Genomic DNA, 23,683 nt, shown 5'->3' on the forward strand with positions numbered 1-23,683 from the left:
CATCCGGAAGTGGTGGTGCGAGAACACCATTGCAGGGCAATAGAGAAGCTCTCGGACTCTGTGGAAAAATGGATTGGACTGCCAGTGTCACTATTGGGGCGAATCTCGCTTAGGAAAAGGATAGTACACCCACGTATTCTGTTTTTATTTGCCAACATACCGATTCTATTGCCTAAATCATTCTTCTGCACACTCTGCTCTTGTTTGCTCTAGCTTTCCTGGGCTGGGAAACAGGCATGAGTGCAGTGGGAAACATTGACTAGACCTTACGCGGAGGAAGGGTTGAGTGTCCCAGACTTCGAGCTGTACTACTGTGCTGTGCAGCAGATGCATGCATATTACTGGCTGCACGGTGCCCGGGATAGCTCACAGATGCACACTGAAAGGGAAGTGGTTGACCCTCTGACTCTGTCTCAATATCTACTCAGGACACCCCGAAAGCGCTACCACAATATAGACCCAGTCGGGTGCACAAGGAACCTGCGCTGGAGGGCAGCCAACAGGCAGGGTATGACTCTACTTTACTCGCCCAAATTGCCGCTAGAGCTGTGTGGTTGAATTCCAATGAGACAGGAGAGAGAATTTATTTTAGCAATTCAGTCTCTGGGCATCGGCACAGTCGGATATTACTTTAAAGAAGGAGTGGTTAAGCAATGGGACATGCTACAAACAGACACCTTGGCTACCCCCACAATTGCAAAATGCCATTTCTTCCGCGCCAGGCAAGCGCTGTAAACCACATTGTGGGAGGAAATGTTAGAGCCTAAGGAATACATCTCATTAACATATTTATTGCGAGCTCAATCCTCACAACATTTATTTATTTATTGCACTTGTAAAGCGCACTATCACCTCGAGAGGCATCCTGGCGCTGGCAGCAACAAAAGCGAAAAGAAGGGCGGCTGGAGGCTGGCTAAAAAGTTAAGGAGAGCGGGGAAAAAGCCAAGTTTTTAGCTGCCTTCTGAAGGCAAGGAGGCAGTTAATCTGCCTAAGTTCAGTGGGCAGAGAGTTCCAGAGCTTGGCCGCAGCCACACTGAATGATCTGCCTCCTGCTCTAGATCTTTTAAACCTGGGTACAGCCACCACCCTGGCCAAGGAGGAACGCAAATTACGGGCCGGTATGTACCATGAAAACATCCTCTGGAGACGGGCCAAGCCCAGCCCGTGCAGGGCTTTGAAGGTCAAACACAGGGACTTAAAGGTCACCCTCTTCCTCACTGGGAGCCAGTGTAACTGAGCCAGAGCCGTATCAGAAGAGGATCTCGATGCCCAACCTAAGGCCAGTTTGGCTGCTGCAGACTGGAGTCTCTGAAGCCTATCCATAAGGTAGCTCGGAGACTCCAGCAATAAGGCGTTACAGTAGTCTAACCTACTTAGCACGGTGCAACGTACCACCTCTATCCGCGCAGTATGCGGTAACAGGGGCAGGATTTTTCTCAAGAGGCGGATAATGGTCATGCAGCTAGCTGCCACCTTAGAGACCTGCGCCTCCAAGGAGAGATCACTGTTGAACGGAACACCCAGGTTCCAAACTACCTTCACGGGCTGGACCAATGAGGAAAAGTCCTTCGGCCAGAAGTTACAAGGTAATGTAGAACTTACCCTAGGCCGAGGGCAGTAGAGCACCTCAGTCTTCCCTGAGTTAAATTGCAGCGAGTTGGCTTCCAGCAATTCTGCAGTGGCTCGCATGCAGCTGTGGAATCCCTCCAAGGAGGTAGAATCATTCCCCTCCAAGGACAGAATCAGCGGCGTGTCATCAGCGTAGTTGACAATTTCGATCTTAAAATGTTTGATGACAGCTATTAAGGGCTTCATATAGATGTTAAAGAGAACTGGGCTAACTGCCGAGCCCTGTGGAACGCCATGCGAGATGGTTGAAAAGGCAAATTGAAAAGGAGGAAGGGACACAGCTTGTGCCCTACCTTGAAGGAAAGACTCAAACCACCGGAGGGCACTCCCCACAACTCCTACATCTCTCAGCCTGTCCAGCAAAATTTCATGGTTCACCGTATCGAAGGCGGCAGACAGGTCAAGCAGAATCAAAACCCCTGCCGCCAACGAAGCTCATCAAGTACAGTCACAAGGGCCGTCTCGGTGCCATGAGCTGGACGGAAGCCAAATTGAACATCGTCCAGAAGCTTATGCTGTTCGAGATATTTAGAGAGGGTACCTGCCACCACCCGCTCTACAATTTTAGCTGGATAGGGTAAGAGCGAAATAGGCCTGAAGTTCTTAAGGCAGTCCGGGTCAAGGGATGCGATTTCGATACTGTATACCCTGTCTAATACTGGTTTTAGCACCTCAAGCATAAAAGCTCTGCAAGATTGGCGCACTGAACTAGGGTTAGATATTACACAAATACAGAGGAAATATTGCTGCGCGGGCACGAAGTCCATATCACAAAATGGTAGACACCGTTTGATACATTTTAAATTTGTATAAAGGGTGTACTACACGCCAGCACGCTTGTACAAGTATGGACTCAGCGAAGATGACAGATGTATGCGATGTGGGGTGGCGGCTGCAAACTTCACACACCTTACGTGGGACTGCCCCGGTATTCAGAGGTTTTGGGAGGCGGTACATGCTGCGTTGCAAGATATTGTGGGAGTGAGGCTTAAACTGACCCCTTTGGAAGCTTTGCTGGGTTATGTCAAAGAATTTTCCCAAACCTTGTGGAAGCTACTTGCCCTGTGCATTTTGATTGCAAAGCGTAGAGTTGCGCTGAGATGGATGAGTGGGGCCTACGCCCACAATAAAGGAATGGTGTGCCGATTTGTCCTATTGTAATATAAAGTCAAAAAACTTTAATGCTCTTATGCCTATGGGTTGTAAACTAAAAGATACCTGGGACCCATTCAAAGTATATCTTGCCCGCCTATCTGAGACGGAAAACGCAGAAGAAGAACAGGATAGAGCTGGTATCGACTAAACTAACCGGTGCGGAAAAAACTGGGAATTGCTTCGCACTGTACAGGTCATGCCTGTCTGGGAGGTGGGCCAGATTCGTAGCTTGAAGGGTACAAGTTCACCCCTGGTTGGTTGGATATAATGCAAAAGAAACAATGTAAAGGGTAACTCCTCGTTAAAGTATAATGTAAAATGATTGTATTAATGATGTCGATGGTATGTCACTATTCGTCTCCTCTTGCTGCTGCTGCACTAAATGTAATGGCCAATGGCAACAATGTTTGTTTACAAAATGAAAATAAAGTTAAAAAAGGAACACATGCAACAGGAACCCTTCATTGTTAGGAATCTTTCAGAGGGTTTAGCGTCTCCCGACGCAGCGATCCTAGTGGGAGGAGATTTCAATTTAGTGGTGGACATTACCAAGGATCGCTCTTGCCAGAGATCTGCACAAATAGGGGCGCACTCACCGGAGGGTAGACGGTGGTTCGAAGAAAATGGGTTGCATGATGTCTGGCGCCAACAACACCCAGAGACACGAGACTACACACACTACTCATCTGCACACAAATCTTACACACGTCTTTACCACTACCTGGCCTCCACAGCGCTTCTGCCTAGGGTGTGGGAGGCAACTATAGAGCCAAGATCCCTGTCGGATAATGCACTGATTATTGTCACTGTTCAACCAGATGATGCCCGACATAAATTCCCGAGATGGCGCCTAAGAGAAGGCCTGCTGCAATCACCAAACACTGTGAAGGAGATACGCACAAAAATAGTAGAATATTTACAGCACAATGATAGGGAGAACACATCCCTGGCCGCAATTAGGGAGACATTGAAATTGGTAGCGAGGGGGGAATTTATGGCTGTACATCAGCTGCCAATAGAAGACGCCGAGAAACTCAACAGAACATAGCGCAGGAGGTTAGAGAGCCAGAGACTCCATAAGCGCAGAGGTGCACCCAGGGTATAGAGAGAACTGGAAAAGAAGAGGCTCCTCCTAAAACGTCTGGACTTAGATGGGGTGGAATATGCCCTTCTCCGCCTACAACACAAATTCTACCTGAGCAGTGACAGATGCGGAGATTGCTTGCTCAAAGACTCAGAGCTATGGCGATGGCGGTGGCAATACCGTCGATCAAGCAGCCTTTGGGCGAAAAAGTACACTCGGACTCTCAGATAGTAGAAACCTTTAGACAGTTCTACCAATCTTTATATGCCGAAGATGAAGCAGAGCAGCAAGAAGCTTGCACATATCCGGAGGCAAGTAAGTTCACACGCCTCCCGGAGGCTATGGTGAGCCAACTCAACGTCCCAATACGCCCTGAGGAAGTCATTTCGGGCCTCGCTTGGCTGAAATTGAATAAAGCCCCTGCCCCGACGGGTATCCAGCTCTGTTTTATAAAACCTTCTGTGTGGAGTTGTCCCCTCTGCTAACGCATCTATTCAACGCCTTTTTGGAAAGCGGGGCAGTCACCGACTCCATGGCAGAAGCGTCGATCTCGGTGATTCTCAAACCTCATAAAGATCCCAGCGCATGCGGTTCATACTGCCCAATATAACTGCTTAATCTAGACGCAAAGATCTTTGCCGGAATATTAGCGGCTCAATTGAACCCGTTGATGGCGAGCCTGATCGACCCGACTAAGCGGGATTCATCCCCACACGTCAGGGAGGAGATAACACTAAGCGACTCCTATACCTTATGGATAGTGTACATAGATCCCACAAAGAGACGCAGAGGAAGCGTTCGACAGAGTACGGTGGAGTTACCTTTTTGACACACTCCATTGATTTGGCCTCGGTGAGCGATCCATATACCAGGCCCCTCAGGCATTTTTCAGGGTGAATGGGTTGTCTTCGGATCCATTCCCTATAGCACGGGCCACGAGGCATAGATGCCTGTTTCGCCCCTCCTCTTCACTCTATACATGGAGCCCCTTGCCCAACAGATTCGGGACCACACGCAGATAGGGGGACTACGATTCAGAGGTGACATACACAAGATAAGTCTCTACGCGGACGACGCAATTTTATCACTCTTGGAACCACTGACTTTCCTGCCCGCCCTCCTGAACAAGCTAGAGGCCTTTGGGAAAGTCTCAGGATTCAAAGTAAACTTGAGCAAATCACATGTTCTTAACCTATCTTCCCCATAGGCCCATGAAGAGATCTTAAGGGAGAGATTCCCTCTGCAATGGGCAAAGCAACCGATAACTTACTTCCTCCTGGCTCCGACTCTAGGACGCTGGGGCTGAATTACTCGGCGCTGGTGGAACAAACTACGAAAGTCCTGGATGGGTGGTCAAGACTAAAGCTGGCCTGGTTTGGGCATATAGCAGCGGTAAAGAAGACAGTGCAACTGCGGATTCTATATATCTTTCAGACACTACCCTTGGTCCCCCCCCCCACCGAAACAAATATATAAACAAAGTGGTTTGGGGAGGGAAGGAGGTGTGATTACCTATATCCCAAATGATGCAGTCCAAGCAGGAAGGAGGAGTGGGCCTACCGTTGGTGCACAGGTATTTGCAAGCCTCCCACCTCCACTACATTGTGGAGTGGAACCGACTGCTCTCCGAAAAGCACTGGACCGTCATGGATCAGGCAGCAGCTGGAGCAAATATCTGGAGGGAGGTATGGCTCCCTCGTAAACTGAGGGCCTGGGGTCTCTACTCTTCCCTAGTTACGGCTGCGACACTGAAAGTATGGGATGCCGTAGCACTAAGGAGGGGCCTGACGACATCCCCGCCCCGATAGTTGACAACCCCGACTTCCCACCAGGCTGCAAATCAGAGGTCTTTCAGAGATGGAGAGAAGCGGGAGGTAAGAAGAGGGGTTCGTTGTTTGATCTAGAATGCATAATCCCATATGAACAACTGAGACTAGACTAAATGACCTACCTAAATCCAATGACTTTCAATATCTACAACTTAGGCACTGGGTCACTTCCATGACCTATCTAGTGAAGGCTTCTCGGCAGCTCACTTCCTTCTGGAAATGGCTAGTATGCAAAAAAGATAAGCATCTGATTTCAGAGCTGTACACCATGCTTGCTACTGGGAGGAAGGGGGGCGAACAAAGGGACAATTGCGTTGGGAGGAGGAGTTGAGAAGGGCCCTGTCGGACAAAGAATGGGCAAAGATCCATTACAGAGCGCACCATACGCCACATAACACAGCGGACTCGATCGGCTTACAAAGTCATATGCTACTGGACCTCACACCGCCCGCATTCACAGCTGGGACAAAAATCATACTGAGAAGTGTCGGAGGGGATGTGGCCTCTCAGGCTCTCTAGTGCATTTACTTTGGCATTGCCCAAAGCTGGGTCGCTTCTGGGAGTGGGTGTTGAATGACACTGACAAGGCGTTTGATACAGAGATCCCACACTTCCCGGCATATACACTTCTGGGGCTATCAAACGCGCTGACATTTCCCTTATGCTCACTGAAAGGTAGGCAGATGGCACGGCTAGCGGCACGACAAACAATCCGTGCACAATGGGGCACCACGAATGTTTGAGACCACACGGCCTGGCTACATAGACTGTGGCAGACTCTCACCATGGAACGCCTCTCCTTGATTCAGGACCATAAGGGCGAGACCTATGCAGAATTGTGGGCCCCTCTCATCCAGTTGCTGTCAAAAGAATTGAGGGAGGTGACATGCCCCAAATACCCACAAATACTGCACCTGAACCCTGAGGCAAAGGATGTAACGGCGACTTTCACGGAGTGACTCAGATCTTAAAAGAAGCATGACAGATTAAGGTGTAAGGCATAAATGCTTGTTAACTCATGACTTGTGCAGGACCATTTTTTTTTCTTTTTAGGGATGGGAAGAAGGGGGTTTCTTTCCTTTCTTAAATGTATTGCTGATAGCTTAGAATTATTTTCCTATTGTAGATAGGTTTGTTAACACAATCCAGATATCGCTGCCATCCCCAGGGTTTTAGGCATTGAAGCTGTATAAACTTGGTTACGTTGATTTACTCCACGCTGTCAGCCAATGGGGTTCTAGGCACACAGCTGTGTATTGCCTTAAGGATGGTCTACCAACATTAATAAAAAGATTGGTTCCATAAAATGTTAAGGTAGCTACAAAATAATGTTAACAAACAGCCTGCATAATTTGCATTTAATTGCAAACTATGGTGCATAATTTGTCGTTCCTCGCACATAATTAGCTTGCTCTCAGCCCATAAGTTAGTTAACGCTGCACCGCCACATAATTCCAGTGACCCTGCTGCATAGCCAATTAATTGACATATAGTAATTAGAATTCTTAAACAATTTATCCATTCTACTCTAAGAGAGGGAGGTAAGCCGCTTGCCACTGAGGAAAACGTTAAATAAGACATGGCAACAAAGTTTAGTTAACTCTAATTCTAGGTCACTAGCTTCTAAAGTGGACAGACCTAGAAGGCTGTCGGAGAAGCGTCCAATAAATCATCAATTCAATCCACATAAAACATCCTGAAACTAGAAATTGGGTAAAGCAAAGGAGATGGCACATGCAGACATAGCAAAACTATTGAACATTGACAATGATCAATGTTATCTTGTCTTCCCAACTAGTTATGTTAACAAACGTCTGCTGCGATATAGAATGTCCTCAGAAAAACAGGTAGAACAAATGGCCTTAATTGTATCTGAGATGTCTGCTTTTAGGTTTAATGTAATGCATGAAGTCACTTGTCCCCCAGGACTCCTGACTTTGAGGACCTCCAGCTCTCAAAGTTATGGGAGGCCTTCTTGAACTGGGATTTTAGTCCAGACACAAGCATTTGGCTTTCTGTAGGCAAATGCCTAAAGAGAACTACCAACACAACACAGCAATGCCTGGCTTATTTTGTTCCAGTCATGGCAGTGGGACAGTTTAAAAAGTCAGAACCACAGAAATAGAACCATCATTGGTGTGAATGCAAGCACAGCCACCATATTTAATAGAATAAAATGCAAGGAGTTCAGGTAGGGAAAACATCTTGAGACGCAATGAGCGAATGCAACACTAGCGGATTACAAACTGGTTAGGCTGTTAAATTAAGAAGAGCCGGCATTTTCCACAGCACAAAACTTTAATGACTGCAAATAGCAGTCAGTAACTGGTCAAAGGTTTGCTCCTGCACTAGCGCTCACAAAGCATGTGTACATTTCCATGTTAATCACAAGAGGCAGTACCGGTTGGTCACCCATTTTCCTTACTATTTACAAGGAATCGCAACACAGGCGTTGAGAGTTGCGAAGCAAATTGTGACGCACAATTTTACTTTAATGCTTTGCAACAAGTCTGTAGGTGTAGTATGGGCTTTTTGAAGGTTAAACTCTTTAAATAGTTCAGTCCCCCAGTCATTACCACATCATTTTCTAAACTTTTCTAGTCCTACTCCACACTACAAATTGAACTCAACGAACTTTTCTGTTCTGTAATTTTCCGTCCAAAAGGTAAAAAAAAATGGTGAAACTCTGTACCCAACCTCAGCCCTAATATTCATTATGAACATGTTTCTCCTGTTTCTGCATCTACTAACTTCCTGCATTGTACCTTTTTCGAATTATGTAAAGAGCTCTGATGACCAAGTGAGCCTGGTCTTCACAAAATAAAACTGTAAAAACAAGGGGGTGTTGTATGTTCATTTTTTTCTTTTTGTCTTTGATTCGATTGTAATGGACTTTCATTTTTCCTCTGTATATGAAAAAATGTCAACGTCATGATGATGTATATTGATGCCACGGAAGTCTCTGGTTCACAGAGCTTCGCCCTTTACGTATTTTTTTTTTTAATTCATTTTTTTTTTTTAAATCTTTATTAACATGAAGGCAGAAGGTGCATACACATTATTGCAGTTCAGAAATAATAACTTTTTCAATGTAAGTACGTTATGTTAAATCATCTTATTCAATGTACAATCAAACGTAGGTGAATGTTATCCTACCAAGACCTGGTTGGTATCTACCAGTGGTCGTAGTACAAGTGTTGAAGCTCAGTATATTGTCTCACAGTATATGAGGTATATCCCCCGTGCCCTCCTAACACAAATAGTAGTATGTGAATAACACAATTCAAAAACAAAGAGAAATAAACTTAACCCGTGTCATCATTTTCCATTTTGCCACATATGTCCATAGTTGACCAACAGCACCTCCTATGGCCACTCTCCTGGTCCATGGCAAAGCCAGAACGGCGTAGCATTTTGTCGGAGACAAACATCCAGCACCCCACCACCCATCCCCCTACCCATCCTCCTCTTCGAAATCTAAGTCTTCTTCCTCTGGCAAGGGTTCGCAGATTTCCCCCCTGTAAACATTCCAAGGGGTCCAGACCTTGTTCCACTTACGGGGGCAAGCCCTGAGCACATATACCGCCCTTTCAACCACCATCAGCAGGTCCATATTTCTAGTCCATCTAGCTGCAGTAGGCAGATCCGGAGCCCCCCATTTGTGTGCAATGTCTCGCTTAGCCACTGTTACCGCCAGTGTGGCCCATATCAATCCGTACCTATCCAGGTCATTGGGGTCCCTGATATTCAACAGGCACTTACGGGGTTCAGGTAGGATGGAGAGCTTGAGGGTTTGGGAGACAGTGCGCATAACCTGCTTCCAGAATTCTTGAATCTTTGGGCAACCCCTCAGGCAGAAGGGATGTGTTGCCCTTTGTATCCTGTGAAGTAGTGTTCTAGTGTAGTAAGTGCGGTGCAGAATTTTGAGTTGCACTAATCTAAATTTTGCCGAAATACCTACTTCCTTTGGGGAGGCAAGTGCTGCATTCCATTCTGATTCATCTAAGTCGCCTATCTCCTCCACCCACTTCTCTTTAAGTTTAAGTGTAGGGTCATCCAAATTATTTACCAGTTTTTTTATATGTGAGGGAGGTCGCACTGTGCGGTATAAAGTCTGTCAATAGTCTGTCCTCTAGTGGCGAGGCTTCCGGCAGTACGGTGCCTGCCGGGATCGCTTGAAGCAGTGCATGATGTATCTGTACATATCTAAACGTCTCGGTGGGGCCTAGACCGTATTGTTGTTGAAGGTGGGAAAACGTTACCACCGTGTCTTTGTCCCACAGGTCCCCTACCGTGGAGATCCCTATGTAGTCCCATTGTGTGAACCCTTTGCATGACCTAAGGTTGCCTAGTGAGTTCACATCCCACAGTGGTGTCATTTTGGTGATTTTCCCTTTCCATCCCATACGTGTCTGTGCTATGTGCCACAGGGCCGCTGTGTGTTTTGTTGGGCCCATCAGTTTTTTAACTTGCGACTTGTTATACAAAACGGAGAGCATGCAATCCGTCTCCAGTTGAGACCAGTCCGCCCTATAAGCTGGGTCCGCTCGTGGGGAGTGGATCCATTGGTTAATAATTTTGAGTTGGGCTGCCCAATAGTATAACTGTACATTTGGTAGTGCAATCCCCCCCTCATACCAACTTTTTACCAGTTTATCATGTGCGATACGCGCCTGGCCATTACTCCAGAGTAGATTGGTGACCAGGGCCGTAATGTGTTTGAAGTAGTGTGGCGGAACCATATACGGGGTATTTTCTAGTACATAAAGGAATCTAGGGAGCGCCATCATCTTATATAGGGCTGCTCGCCCAAGGAGGGTCAAGGGTAAAGTCGCCCAGTGTTTGTCGTCCGCACGCAGGCGATCTAGAGGTGGTTTCAAATTTTTCTCAAAAAAATCTGTGGCGTTGCCCGTGATCACGACACCTAAGTATTTAAAGGAGGTTGTCGTCAGTGCCAGAGGGTAACCCTCCTGCAGTAGTGGTTCTGGGCCTTTGAGCACGTATATCACCGACTTGGACAAGTTCAGGGTGTAACCGGACGCCTTCCCGTGCGAGTTACAGAGACGCAGCAGGGCAGGGATCCCGGCGTCAGGGTCAACCATATATATGAGCATATCGTCTGCGTACAGGGAGATCTTATCTTCCTATCCCTCCTCCCATTTGATACCCCGAAACAGTGGTGTCGTTCTAAGCATGATCGCTAGTGGCTCCAGTACTAGGGCAAAGAGTAGGGGTGACAACGGGCACCCTTGTCTGGTCCCACGTCTCAGTGGGAATGGTGGTGAAATGTGGCCGTTCGCCACTACTTTCGCTACTGGTGATGTATATAAAAGTCTCACCCATGCAATATATTTTGGACCAAAGCCCATACGTGCAAGTACTGCAAATAAATATTCCCATTCTACGAGATCGAATGCCATTTTAGCGTCAAGGGAGAGGATCACCGCCTGTTCAGAGAGTAGGTGCGCACGTGCCATGACCCCATGGACCCTTCTAAGATTCAATGCTGTACTCCTGTGAGGCATAAAGCCCGACTGATCAGGGTGTATCAGTGTGGGTAGGTGTTGCGTCAGTCGGCTAGCCAGGAGCTTCGCCAGGATTTTAGCTTCCACGTTTAGCAGGGAGATAGGGCGATACGATGTGCTGGCAGTCGGCGGCTTATTCGGCTTTGGAATGGCCACGATCGTGGCTGTACGTTGATCAAGCGGTAATTCCGCCTTCTCGAGGCTATCGTTATACATATCCAGCAGTGGCCTACTCAGTGTGGAAGCCATTGCTTTGTACCATTCCACGGGCAGCCCATTGGGACCCAATGCTTTGCCGGATTGCAGTGCATGTATCGTCAGCTGAACCTCTTCTTCTGACAGATCAGCCTCTAATTCCTGCTGTGCTTCCCGCGAGAGTCTGGGGATGGCAATGTGTTCGAGTGAGGTTGCCGCCGTCTGTGCAGTGACATCCCGGTCCGGGGTATAGATCTCCTGGAAGTGACGTGCCAGTGTGCGAACTATTTGTTCAGGGTGAGTCTGTAGTTGACCATCGTGATTGTAAAGCCTCTGTTTACCTCTGCTACTGCCCCCCCTCCTGTCCAACCATGCCAGCATTTTTCCGGCCTTATCACCCACGTCATATATTCTATGTGATGTGTTTGCGATATAGCCCTGAACGGTCGTTTTGAGGTGGGCCTGGTATTGCTGCTGACGGAGTTGTAGTAGGTGCGTCGTTTCTGGGGTGGGATCCGACATGTGAGTAATGTTCGCGCTGTGGAGCGCCAGTTCTAGTTCCGTGAGTTCGCGCCTAAAATCCCGTTTATGCCCTGCTATCACCGCGATTGCCTCCCCCCGGAGGACCGCTTTGTAAGCCTCCCATAGTACCGATGGCGAGGACACCGTCCCACTGTTCTCCTTAAAGTACTGTGTGGTTACTACTTTAAGCTTCGTCCGGACCTTGGGGACTTTTAAATAGTTTGGGTATAATGGATATATTCTAGCGCATTTCCTTTCTTTGGTGGTGAGCAACAGGGATATTGGTGAGTGGTCAGACACGCCTCTGGGCAGGATTTCTAACTTTTCCACTGATCCCAGGCCTACCCCCAGAAACAAAAAGTAGTCTATGCGTGAAAGGCTGTTATGTGTAGCGGAGTAGTATGTGTACTGATTCGCCGTCGGGTTCAGCTGTCGCCACACGTCTGTAAGTCCCATGGCCTCCAGGAAGCCAGGGAGTGCGGCAGATCTCCCAGGGCGGTTTCTTATGGGAAAGGTGTCCAGTGTGGGGTCCGCTATTGCATTAAGATCCCCCCCCTATGATTGTGTCACCCTCCGGGAGGTCCAGGAGGAATTTGCCTAGTGCCGGCAGTGCCGTAGAGTGGAGCGCTGGAGGAACGTACACAGAAACTATATTGAGAGGCCTCCCTGCCCATTGGCCATGGAGCGCAGCGAATCGACCCTGGTCGTCCGCCTTACGATGTTCCACCAAGAAAGGTGATGTTTTTTTCATGAGTATCCCAGTCCCCCTGGAGCCCGTTGTGAAGTCTGCATGCACTGCCATCGCATACCCACGTCTACGCAACGCTTTACACGTTGTCCCTGTGAGGTGTGTTTCTTGAATCAGCACCAGGTCAGGACCCTGGCGTTTGATGGCCTGCAGAACCAGCCCTCTCTTAATTTTATCCCCCAAGCCTCGAACGTTCCAAGTGAGTAGGCGCAGGGGGGGCACTTCCGTGGTTGTATGGGGGTCCTCAGTGGGTGCCGCGTGTAGTTGCTGAGCCATTGGGTCGTGTTAACAGTGATGTGGGTGATCGGCAGCGTATCTCAGTGCATATGCTGCCCCGTGTGTTGGTGCTTCGGAACCATGTGACAAGTGGCGTGGTTGTGTAGTTCGGTACATAAATGATGACAGTCAACAATAACATTAACATTACAACCCCCCCCCCCCAACCCCCCTCCCTGCTCCCCTGCTCCACGGACCGTTCCCCGCCCGCTTCCCCAACTTGGCAGAGTGCTTTTTTCCCCCCAATTCGAACCATCTTACTTGCTCGTGGGGTTGGTGAGTCCCCTACAGGCACCGGCTAATGCCCACCCTACTCAGCTTCACCAGCATCAGGTTCCCTCTTGTCGCATTCGTCCCGGAGTAGAAAGAGCCACTATTACTCCATGGTCGGTTGTCCGGAGTCAAGTGGATCCCGTTCCAGATCAGAGTCCACTCTCGCTGCATCCTCCTGGCTTGCGGGATGGCTGGGCGGCGTGGTCGTAGGCCTGCCGTCACGACTGCGCGGTCGATCTCTGTGTGGGCGTTGTTGTTGGCCCACCTGTCTCCATCCAGCCAGCCAGTCCCGTGCAACTTCAGGCTTGTCAAAAAAACACGCTTTACCATCGGCTACAATCCGTAACTTTGCAGGGAACAGCATAGCGTATGGCAGACCCTTGTCTCGCAGTGCCTTTTTCACCTCATTAAACGATTTCCGGCGCCTGGCCACTTCCGCTGTATAATCCGGAAAGAAAGCTAGAGTCGAGTTCTGGAGCTCGACAGGTGGTGAGACTCTCGCCGCTTGCAGAACCGCGTCCCTGTCTCTAAAATTAAAAAGTCTAGCCAGGACAGGTCGCGGCGCAGCTCCTGGTTTTGGTACTCCACCAGGCACCCTGTGCGCCCGCTCTACTGAAAAGAAGTGCGACAGGCCCTTAGGTCGAAGCTTAGTTTTTATGAGGTCCTCCACATATAAGTCCATCGCCTCCTTCCCTTCTGTTTCTGGAAGACCAAGGATGCGTATGTTATTTCTTCGTGAACGCCCTTCCTGGTCATCCAGCTTCTCTTGTAGCATCTTGGTGACTTTCTCCATGCGTTCCATCGCCACTTGTAGTTCCGAGGTGTCCTCTATAAGTGACTTCGTAACCACCTCAACTTGAGACACCCTTTCATTCATTTTCTGAAAGTCCGCTCGTAGCAGAGTGACCTCGGAGGAGATGGAACCCACTGTTGTCTGTACTTGTGAGAGAGTCTTCATAATGTCCTCCAATGTTACCTTCCGAGTCCCTTCCGCGTCCTGAGCAGCGCCTGTGGAATTACGCCCATTGATCTGAGACTGTCCGTGCTGGTTATATGCAAATTTGTCCAGTTTAGCTTGCGTCGAACCACTCCTGGTCCCTTTACCTGCCATTTCTCGAGGCGTGCGGCGTTTGCACCCTATCTCTGACAGCACCGTGGTCCGCACGCGGCGGGGGTCTGCGTGTCCGCACCGATGGTCAGGGGTCACGTGATCCGGTCGAGGTGTCGCTTGTTTTCAGCTCCCGGAGTGTGCTCTGTGCCGGCAGATCCAGTGTCCGTTGGTAGGGGTGTCTCGTCCTTCCGGCCTTCTCCGGCCCCCAATGCGTTTGACGTAGTGCAGCCACTAAGGCCCCCTCTCACTTTCCCTGGTCTCGGAATATCTCTGCGGTGTGTCCCCGGTCAGTGGGTACTGGATTGCGGTGGCTGGGTATCAACTCGCCATGTAACCCTCCTGCGTCTCACACACAGCGTCGCGTTCCGTTTTCAGGTTGCGTATGTGGCCTCGACCCCACCAGATGGTTCGCTTCGCTGACCGAATTATCGTAGCGCTGGTTTTGCGCTACCGCCAGTCCCACAAGCAGGCAGGCTCCACACGGCCGCAGCGCCGGGACGTCGCCCAGGAGGCCACCGGAGCAGTGTCCACTGGCGCTCTCTCCGTGAATTCACCCCCGGTAAGGGCCTCACTGCCAACAGTTCAATAAACTATCCCGCTCTTGTGTGCACTCGGGTTTCTTTGGGGCTTCGGGGCACTCACCGCCGGCCGCTCTCCGTAGTGTCCCGAGGGCCGATGTCACATTGAAGGGGGTATCTGCCAGGGCTTTTCACCGGAACTGGACGGATGGTGCCGCTAGGGTTCTCGAGCCGGCGCCGCTACTTCAGGTGGGCAATGGGACGGATTAGGTTGTCGGATTTCATGCAAGGCCGTTATGCCGTGGGGAGCTCCCGCTTTACACAGCCGCCATGCTTGGCTGCTAGCCACGCCCCCTTTACGTATTTTTTGACAAATAAAATATGTTCAAATAAAAAAATTTGTAAAAACAAAAACACGTTCTCCCACATCAGTGTGCTACATACATTTCCTTCCCCAGACAACATTCCAAAAACACCATAGGAATCCACAGCACGATGCATCATACCACTCCTCACCATACCACATTTAGAGAAGCTCGGGGTTCACAGGGATTAAATGCAAATAGTTGGAGATGAGTTGCAAATAAGGGCACGTTGATTGTACAGAAAGCTCTGGTTATCTCAACACTTTATGAAAGGAAATGGCATTTCAACGATATGAATGCAAAACACTTCACTTTTTTCAATTAGTTTAAAAAAAAACATGCCTAACTTGAGAGCTTAGCACGACCATCTCAACTAAAAGCCTTGTGAAGAAACACCTCAGTGAACGCCTCCATCTGTTCTACTGGTTTCTATTCGATAAAACTCCCAAGCAAAAGACAAAGTGATAATTCCCAAACAATGAGCTGACCTTACCTCACACATTTGGTCTGAAGAGGAGGAAGCCAGGGTGGGCTTGAAGGCCTGCAGTCCCACTGGGTTTCACAAAGGTTGCACAGTCTCCCTCTTCAGCAGGTTTACGTATATGTTTCATACAATGTATAACCTTCCAGGTAAAAGAAATGTGTCCCACCCTCGTCTCAGTACTTGGAAGAACCTCGTCTGAGAAAAGTTGGCAATGGATGACTCATTAACAGATCATGAGTATGAGGTCTGGGGCCTCTCCAGCAAATCTCCAATTGGGCAGATCGAAGGTCGTAAGTCCAAGCGCAAAGACACCTAACAAAACTGTATCATTATTTTCAAACTACTACACTTGAGGAGTTATTGCGCATACTTAAGTAGTCTTTAAACCATCCCCATGTTTTTCAGAGCCAGACGGACGGGCAAGAACATGAGGAAAGACAATGACTTTTTAGAGGACGAGAGGGTCTGGGAAAGATGTAAGGATCTGTTGCATAGTCTGAGGAAAAAAAGGAGGTGAGATGGAAGCTATGTGAGTGTTTATCAAAGGCTGTCTGAGGGTCTATAGGGAGCTATGTGAAATATATATATATATATACACACACATATATATATATATATATATATATATATATATATATATATACACACACACACATATACATGTGTATATACATATATATATATATATATATATATATACACACACACTCACATATACACACACATATATTTTGTACATCTGGGTGGGCGATGGGTACCTGCTTTGCCCCCAGCTATGCGAACTTGTTCGTTGGCTGGTGGGAGGAGCAGGTGCCCAAAACCCATAAGGGACAGGACAATGGCAGAGTAGTGTAGTGGCATAGATATATCGATTACTTATTCATTGTGTGGCAGGTGACAGTGGAGTCAGCTCATGGATACATCGATGACTTGAATAACAACAATCTAAACTTACACCTTTCAGGGACAGTAAGTCCAATGGCAGTGGACTATCTAGACCTGAAAGTATTTGTGGAGTATGGTAACATACACACAGCACTATATCGTAATTCTACGGCAGGCAATTCTACACTGTTTGCCAGGAGCAATCATCCAACCAAACTCATTCAAAGCATTCCGTACGGCGAGCTCCTCAGGTTAAAAAGAAACAGCACGAGAGAAAAGGACTTTGAGGTGGCTGCCGCAGAGTGCATTGCAAGATTCAGCGTTAGGGGCTAGGATTTAACATCTCTAACTAAAACCTTGCAAAAGGTAAGAAGGATCTCAAGGGATAAACTCTTGATAGATAAACAGGAAAAGACGACAGCAGATAACAAGGGTAAATTCCGGATGGTTACCCTTATTCCTCTGAAGCTAATTACCTCAAGAAAATGCTAAAAAAAACTGCCATATCTTAAAAACCGATAGTGTTATCAGAGACGATATTCCAGCACAGTCTTTAGTGACGTTTAGAAAAGCCAGGTCTCTGCGAGACATGTTAGTAAGGAGTCATTTAGAAAAAACACCACAGAGAACCAACACCTTAAAAGAAATGATGGGCTTCTTTCCTTGCAGTAGATGCTCTAAAGCGCTCTGATACCTCCGGGTCTAGCCAGCGCTATATAAAACTTTTGAAAATAAAAAAAATAAAAAATAGGGCGTGTGCCAACAACAAGAGCGTCCTGACATATAAATTACCAGACATAGGCAAAACTAGGGGGATCACTCATTTTATAACCTGTAGCACTCCATATGCGGTGTACTGCCTGGTGTGCCCATGTGGGCTACGCTATGTAGGTAGTACCATCCATCAACTGAAGATCAGAATTCTGGAACATTTAAGAGCCATAGATAAAGTGGATCGATCTCGCATTTCCTGTGGCACGCCACTTTGCGGAATTCTATCAAAATAATAGAAATAAATTACAATACTTTGGCCTGGACTATGTCCCAATAAATCCTAGAGGAGGTGACAGGTTACATAAATTACCACGCTTAGAGTCACGGTATATTATAGATCTACTTACTAAATTCCTGAGAGGAATGAATAGTGGAGGGGAATTAGCCGTACATCTAGGGACATAAATCAATGTATTGCGAACTGTTATACAAAGTAGCTGTGTTGAGTTTGACAGTCTTTAACATACTAATATGAATTTGAGATGAAGTAATTAAATGAAACTGTTATTGTTTTCTGAATGTGTATTATATATATATATATATATATATATATATATATATATATATATATATATAGTAAATCGAATTTAGATCAGTAGGAAAGTGCATGAATTTAGGAGCAGAAAGAAGGGATATTAGCTGATCCACGGCGAGCTCTTAAATACAACATGGTATGTGGAGTAGTAAGGTGAACATCTATCTATGGCAGTATGAAGGGATTGGTGTGGAGTTATTCGGAATATATATATATATATATGTATATATATATATATATATATATATATATATATATATACACACACACACACACACACACACACACATACATACATACATACATATATATATACACACATATTCCCATATATATGTCTACTGGATCCTATATCATATCTGTAGAACTTGCTGCTAAACTGGACTAACACTGTGATGCCTGCGCCCAATATTCTGATTGACACACTAAACTAAGCCTGGTCTAGAGCATTATAGAGAGCACAAGTGAAATGCCCCTACTTTAGGGACCTCCTGTTTACGGCTGTATCTTTCCTAAATGGATAGGATAGGATTGCAGGATTGGAAAGGGGCCGTTCTCGTACTACACACTTCGAACCTTCCAGACTCTACTCAATGCAACCCACCCCATTAATTTTTTAACCTTTGGGGCTATAAGGACTATGGTCTAGCATGTTGGCGAGAAGGCGGATAAACCACCATCTAGGATGCCCTAAAGATCATATGCACCACTCCCAGTACAATCAAAAGCCATTACCTTGCGGTATAAAGCGCTCTCCGACAAGCCAAGGGGAACTTGGTGGCCCTCTGAGACAGTTGGGCGACTTATGAATCTTCTGATTTCGGACAGGGATAGGAACACTATTTTGGAAAACGCTCCCTGCACGTCAAGGAATGCTAGACTTAAGCTCAGCCAATATTATTTCTTTCACAGAGATAATTTTACACCTAAAGAAATACATTTGATGTCCCCAGGGGCACAAGCAGAGTGCAAGAGATGCAAAGTGGTAGATGTGGATTTCTATCATACAGACCTCTTGCAGTACTGGGAATGAATGAATATAAGCTTTATAAAGTGCGAACTTAACCCAGGGGCATCAAGGCGCTGTGGAAAGAGGTCAAGAGAACTTACAGAGTAGAGGGAGTAAAAAGCCAAGTCTTCAAGGCCTTACGAGTGGGAAACAATCATTAGATACATTGCAAGGGCCACCGGCTATCACAATCTTAAAACACCGGCCTATTGTTTGCTTGGCCTATTCTCTAGGCCTAAATCGTAAGAAATGACATCTTGATATATTGACCTGGCACTAATTCTTGCTTGTTGCCTAGTTGTAATCACCTGAAGGATCCTCGAGGCCAGGCCCTTCAGCGATGGATCGCTGAGGCGTTGAAGTGGACGGACTGCAAGAGTCAACCGTCCAGAGGGAGGCATTGCGCAACCTGAGGCCCTTAGAACATGCACAGACACGGAGTTCAATACTGCGGGACTGTCCCACTATTGACTGTACGGGGAGAATTGTCTCCCACCCAGGGAGAGAAGAAGACAGTGAGGACCAAATGGGATCCCTCCCAAGAGGAAATTAATTTCTGCTCCTTCCATCCGAGAGCAGATTCCCCGATTACCTCCACATGGACTACACTTGATACCCAAGCAGAATCCCCACTGATGCTAATTCCCTCATTGGAAATAATTTTGTAATGATCGTGACACCCTAGCAGGCAACACATAGTTTCAGATTATTTCTTTCTTTTCTTTCTCAATTATGGTTTGCTTTCCTTATTAATGCATAGTGCATATTTGCAACTGCATTCATATGTGTAGCTGGACACACAACCCATTGACTGTGACAACGCCTACACCATCCTTAATAGATTGACCTATCACTTAACTAATATGAAGCCGGTTGATGGGGAAAACGTTTATACCTGTAAGGATGATAATGCTGATGTTTTACCAATAGCGTGTAGATGGAGACAAAAGTACATGTTGTCAAGTTTCTAATCATTGTAACTATCTCACAAACTAATGAAAATTACGTTATTAAAAAAAGTGTGTATATATGTGCAATGCACGTGTGGCACATGTATAGTAGTAGGACTCTATGTGTTGTTAATAGTCTGAGTACTGGGGCCAGTGGCATCCCTTTTAGATGTCCCTGGTTATCAAGGAACATAATGGAGATAGCTTCCCTGGCAGACGAAGAGTATTGCCTGCATTTCTTTGCCTTAAAGATGGAGACCCAGACACTGAAGTAAGGAGACTGGAGATAAGGCTACCTTTAGAAATTACATGAAGACTCTGTTAGCAAGTGGGCGGCATGGGTCAGAGATGAGAGGCGGGGCTTGGAGGAACATGGCGGCAGGCTGAGCGCCGGTCGCGGAGGCTCCAGGAGACGGCTTGCTGCTGGCTGAGAACGCGGTATTTCGAAACGTAAACCGAGAGGCATGATTTAACTGTTGTAGATGGTAAGAGGGAGATGGCACTGCCTAAATGCTTTAATTAGACGGTATAAATCTAACCGCACCCTTTTTTTTTATCTCGTTTCCCCTGAGGTGTTCGATCATAGTTACTGTTTTCCTTGGGGGCTACCGCGCTAGGACCTGGGCTGCTGGTCGTCGGGGACAAGGTAGGCGTGCATGTTCCTCGAGGTAGAGATGGAGGAGGGGCGACTACGAGAACGCCGGACGAGCTTATGGGTCCGAACCGGCTCGGTTTTGGCACATCTCCAGGTCCGGGGGTCGCTCCACAAGGACATCTGCTATGCTCCCTATTTTTCTACTTCACCTACGCGAAAATTTGTTGCAAGGCGCTGTAAGGTGAGACCAGGTTGTGAGTACGATTGCATGGATCCTGAGCCAATAGCTGCTGCTCCGGTTAACTCTACGTGCAGGGGGAAGATAGAGCAGGCTCGAGATCTGGTGTCATGGCTGAAGTTGGCTGATAACCCAGCGGTATCTGCTCTAAATCCAGCTTGTCCTGCCTCTATTTTCACCTTGGGAGTTCCCCTCGGTGTTGGTAACTCTATACAGGGTAGGGGAGTGCCCCCTGCGGTCCCACTTTCCCCACCAAGAAGACGCAGGCATAGATACCAACTTAGATCGCAGCAGGAGCTGAGATCAAAGGGGGTGCTGGACCTGGTAGAAAGAGAGCGGCCTACGCCACTAACCCCCTGTAAGGGGAAAAAGAAGTCTGTGTGTATTAAAAAAGTAAAAGGGTCGAAAGTAGTTCAACCCCCTCTTAAAAATACCCCTTCTCTGAAGACCTTTTTTAAAGTAGCGGAGCAGGTAGCAGCTTCTAGAATACAGCCGGACTCAGCCATGGCGACCCAGGAGACCAGGCCTCCCCCGCTCCCGGTGGATAACAGCTTTGCACCACTTGAGGGCTTACCGGATGCGGGGAACGGAGGAGCTGAGCAGACAGAAGATCTGATCACTGAGCCTCAGGTTGGGCAGCCAGTTTTAGTTAGCTCCCTTTCTTTCTCCACACACGCCATAAGTACTTCGGAAGCTTCGGAAACCCTACAGGGTCTTCAGGCTCCTTTTTAACTGTAGCACTTCCTACCCTACAACTCCCTGGGGCGGAGGGCAATGTCCAAAGCCACAGTAAGGCTTTATCTAAATCGAAGGACCTAGTACGTGCCCAGGGGGATCAGGGGCAGTATGGAATTTCGGATGAAGATAGGTTGAGCTCTCTTCTCCAGTCTTTAAGGGGGGATTTAATGACCAAATTTGAGATCTCTGAGAACAACCAGAAAGCCATCCATGATAGATTCGACTTACTGGAGTCCAAATTGGATGATGTTATTACCCGGACTGGGAATCTGGAAGTGGAAGTAACCACTTTATCTGAATCGGTCCAAGGAAACTCTAAAGATATTGTTACTTTAAGACTACAGACCAGAGCTCTTGCTATGGATCTGGAGAGACTAGAAACACAAGCACGAAGGAATAATCTTAGAATCCTGAAGATACCTGAAGGGGAAGAACTGGAGGACATTAAGGGGTTTGTTTGTAAGCTCTTAAGGGAAGGGGTCCTAAAGGATCGCCCTGACATCAATTTGGAAATGGAAATCCAGAGTGCATAGAGATCCCTTTAAATTACATGCGGACAGGAAAGCTCCCAGGAAGATCTTGGTGAACTTTCAGACTTACAGTGTTAAGGAGTTAATCTTGGGTAGGTGTTTATCTCAGGCTGTCCTGCACTATCGGGCAAATCCATACTTAATTAGATCTGACATTGGTGGGAGAACAGCCCAGAGGCAGTGGGAACTGGGTTCTAGAATGCCCGAATTGAGATCACATGGAGCCCATGTCCAAATGAAATTTCCTGCCCTATTAAAAATCATGTGGCGGAATAAAATGTATAATCACAGCCAGCCTGAGGATGTGGACGATCTCCTTGTACTGATGAGGCAGAAACAATAACACAATGAGTAATCTGAAAGAGGAAAAGAGTTTATTGGGGAGATGAAGGTTGAAGTACGGGGGTCAGGGCAAGGGGGAGAGTCATAATCAGGTGACCTATAATAGTGAGGGGAGTAAAGAAAAAAAAATGTCTATCTAAAAAAAAAAAAATACAGAGAAAGGAAAAAAAAAACACATATGCTTATTTCAGCACCATCCTCTCGAATACTATGAGCTGTAACCTCTTGCCGCCGTAGGGGTAGTTAAAGTTACAGTAGCCAAGTCATTATAGCCAGGGCAGCTCTCCTGGGGCCCTAAAGGCGGTTTCATCGTCAGGTATGAAGGGAGGGTTCCTCAGGGAGGGAGGGTTCCTCGGGGGGGGGGGGTTGGGAGGGATGGGTGGCATCAATGGGTGGCAGGGAAAAGCGATAAAATGTCCTCATATGTAAAGAAAAAAGCGTATTCACTTAAAACTTTAGATGGGTGGGAAGTTGGTGCCTGGACATGAGTAGGTCAAAAAGCATAAAAATTCTCTCCTGGAATGTGAACGGAATAGGAGAGGGAAGAAAACAAGCCAGAGTCTGTGAATTTTTAAGAAACTCGGATTCTCACATTGTTTTACTACAAGAAACCCACCTAGAGGCGAATACTTGTAAAACGGTTTTTGGTAGACTGGGATGGGTGCAGGAAACATTGTGTTCGAGACAGAAGGGGGTAGCTAGGGGGGTCGCGATAATCACAAGGGCAAACAGGGGGGATTAGGCTGCTAAAGTGGGATACTGATCAGACAGGTAGATGGCTGGTGGCGGCCTTTTCCATCTGTGGAATTAATTACACCTGTGCCATTTACTATGGCCCTAACGAGGATAATCCTGGTCCCCTTTTGAAATTGGGGGCTGAGCTTCTTGAGACCTCGGCCCCTGTGATTTTGGGGGGGGATTTTAATTTGGTTTTCGATCATATTCTAGACCGGTCCTCTAAGGCGAAATATCATGCCCCCATAAATCTATTTCGGCTCTGAGAACCATAATGAAAGATCTTAACTTGCTGGATGTCTGGAGATTTAAATATGGCGCTAGTAGAGGCTATTCGTTTTATATTAAGAAGTATAGACAGTATTCCAGGATAGACTATTTTTTAACAGATCAGCATCTGTTAACAGATATCACCTCGGCCTCCCATATTCCAGTTGGGATTTCTGACCATTCGGCAGTTGAATTAGTTTTTGAATTAGGATCTAGACCCATCGATATCAGATGGACGCTAGACAGGACGCTGCTTCTAGATGACAGAGTAAAAGCAGAGGTGAAGGAAAAGGTCTCTGAATTTTTCTCCTTTAATATTGGCTCCTTCACTGACCAGAGGGTCTGGGAGTCTTTCAAGGCTTTCCTTC

At 47.2% G+C, this 23,683-nt stretch overlaps 1 protein-coding gene across 2 annotated transcripts in view; it reads right to left on the minus strand.

The window, feature by feature from the left end:
- DGLUCY (D-glutamate cyclase) overlaps nucleotides 1–23,683 on the minus strand; it is a 277,127-nt gene that overhangs the window by 239,406 nt on the left and 14,038 nt on the right. The window contains exon 1 of one of the 2 annotated variants that reach the window (XM_078660050.1): nucleotides 15,724–15,848. The exons of the other annotated variant lie outside the window; for it this stretch is intronic. Coding sequence (XP_078516176.1) covers nucleotides 15,724–15,732 — 9 coding nt within the window. The 5' untranslated portion in view covers nucleotides 15,733–15,848. Of the gene's footprint in view, nucleotides 1–15,723; nucleotides 15,849–23,683 lie in introns of those variants that run through there. 2 annotated transcript variants of the gene reach the window in all.

The sequence above is a fragment of the Lissotriton helveticus genome, chromosome 9 (assembly GCF_964261635.1).
Source record: "Lissotriton helveticus chromosome 9, aLisHel1.1, whole genome shotgun sequence".
In the NCBI taxonomy this organism is placed as follows: domain Eukaryota; kingdom Metazoa; phylum Chordata; class Amphibia; order Caudata; family Salamandridae; genus Lissotriton; species Lissotriton helveticus.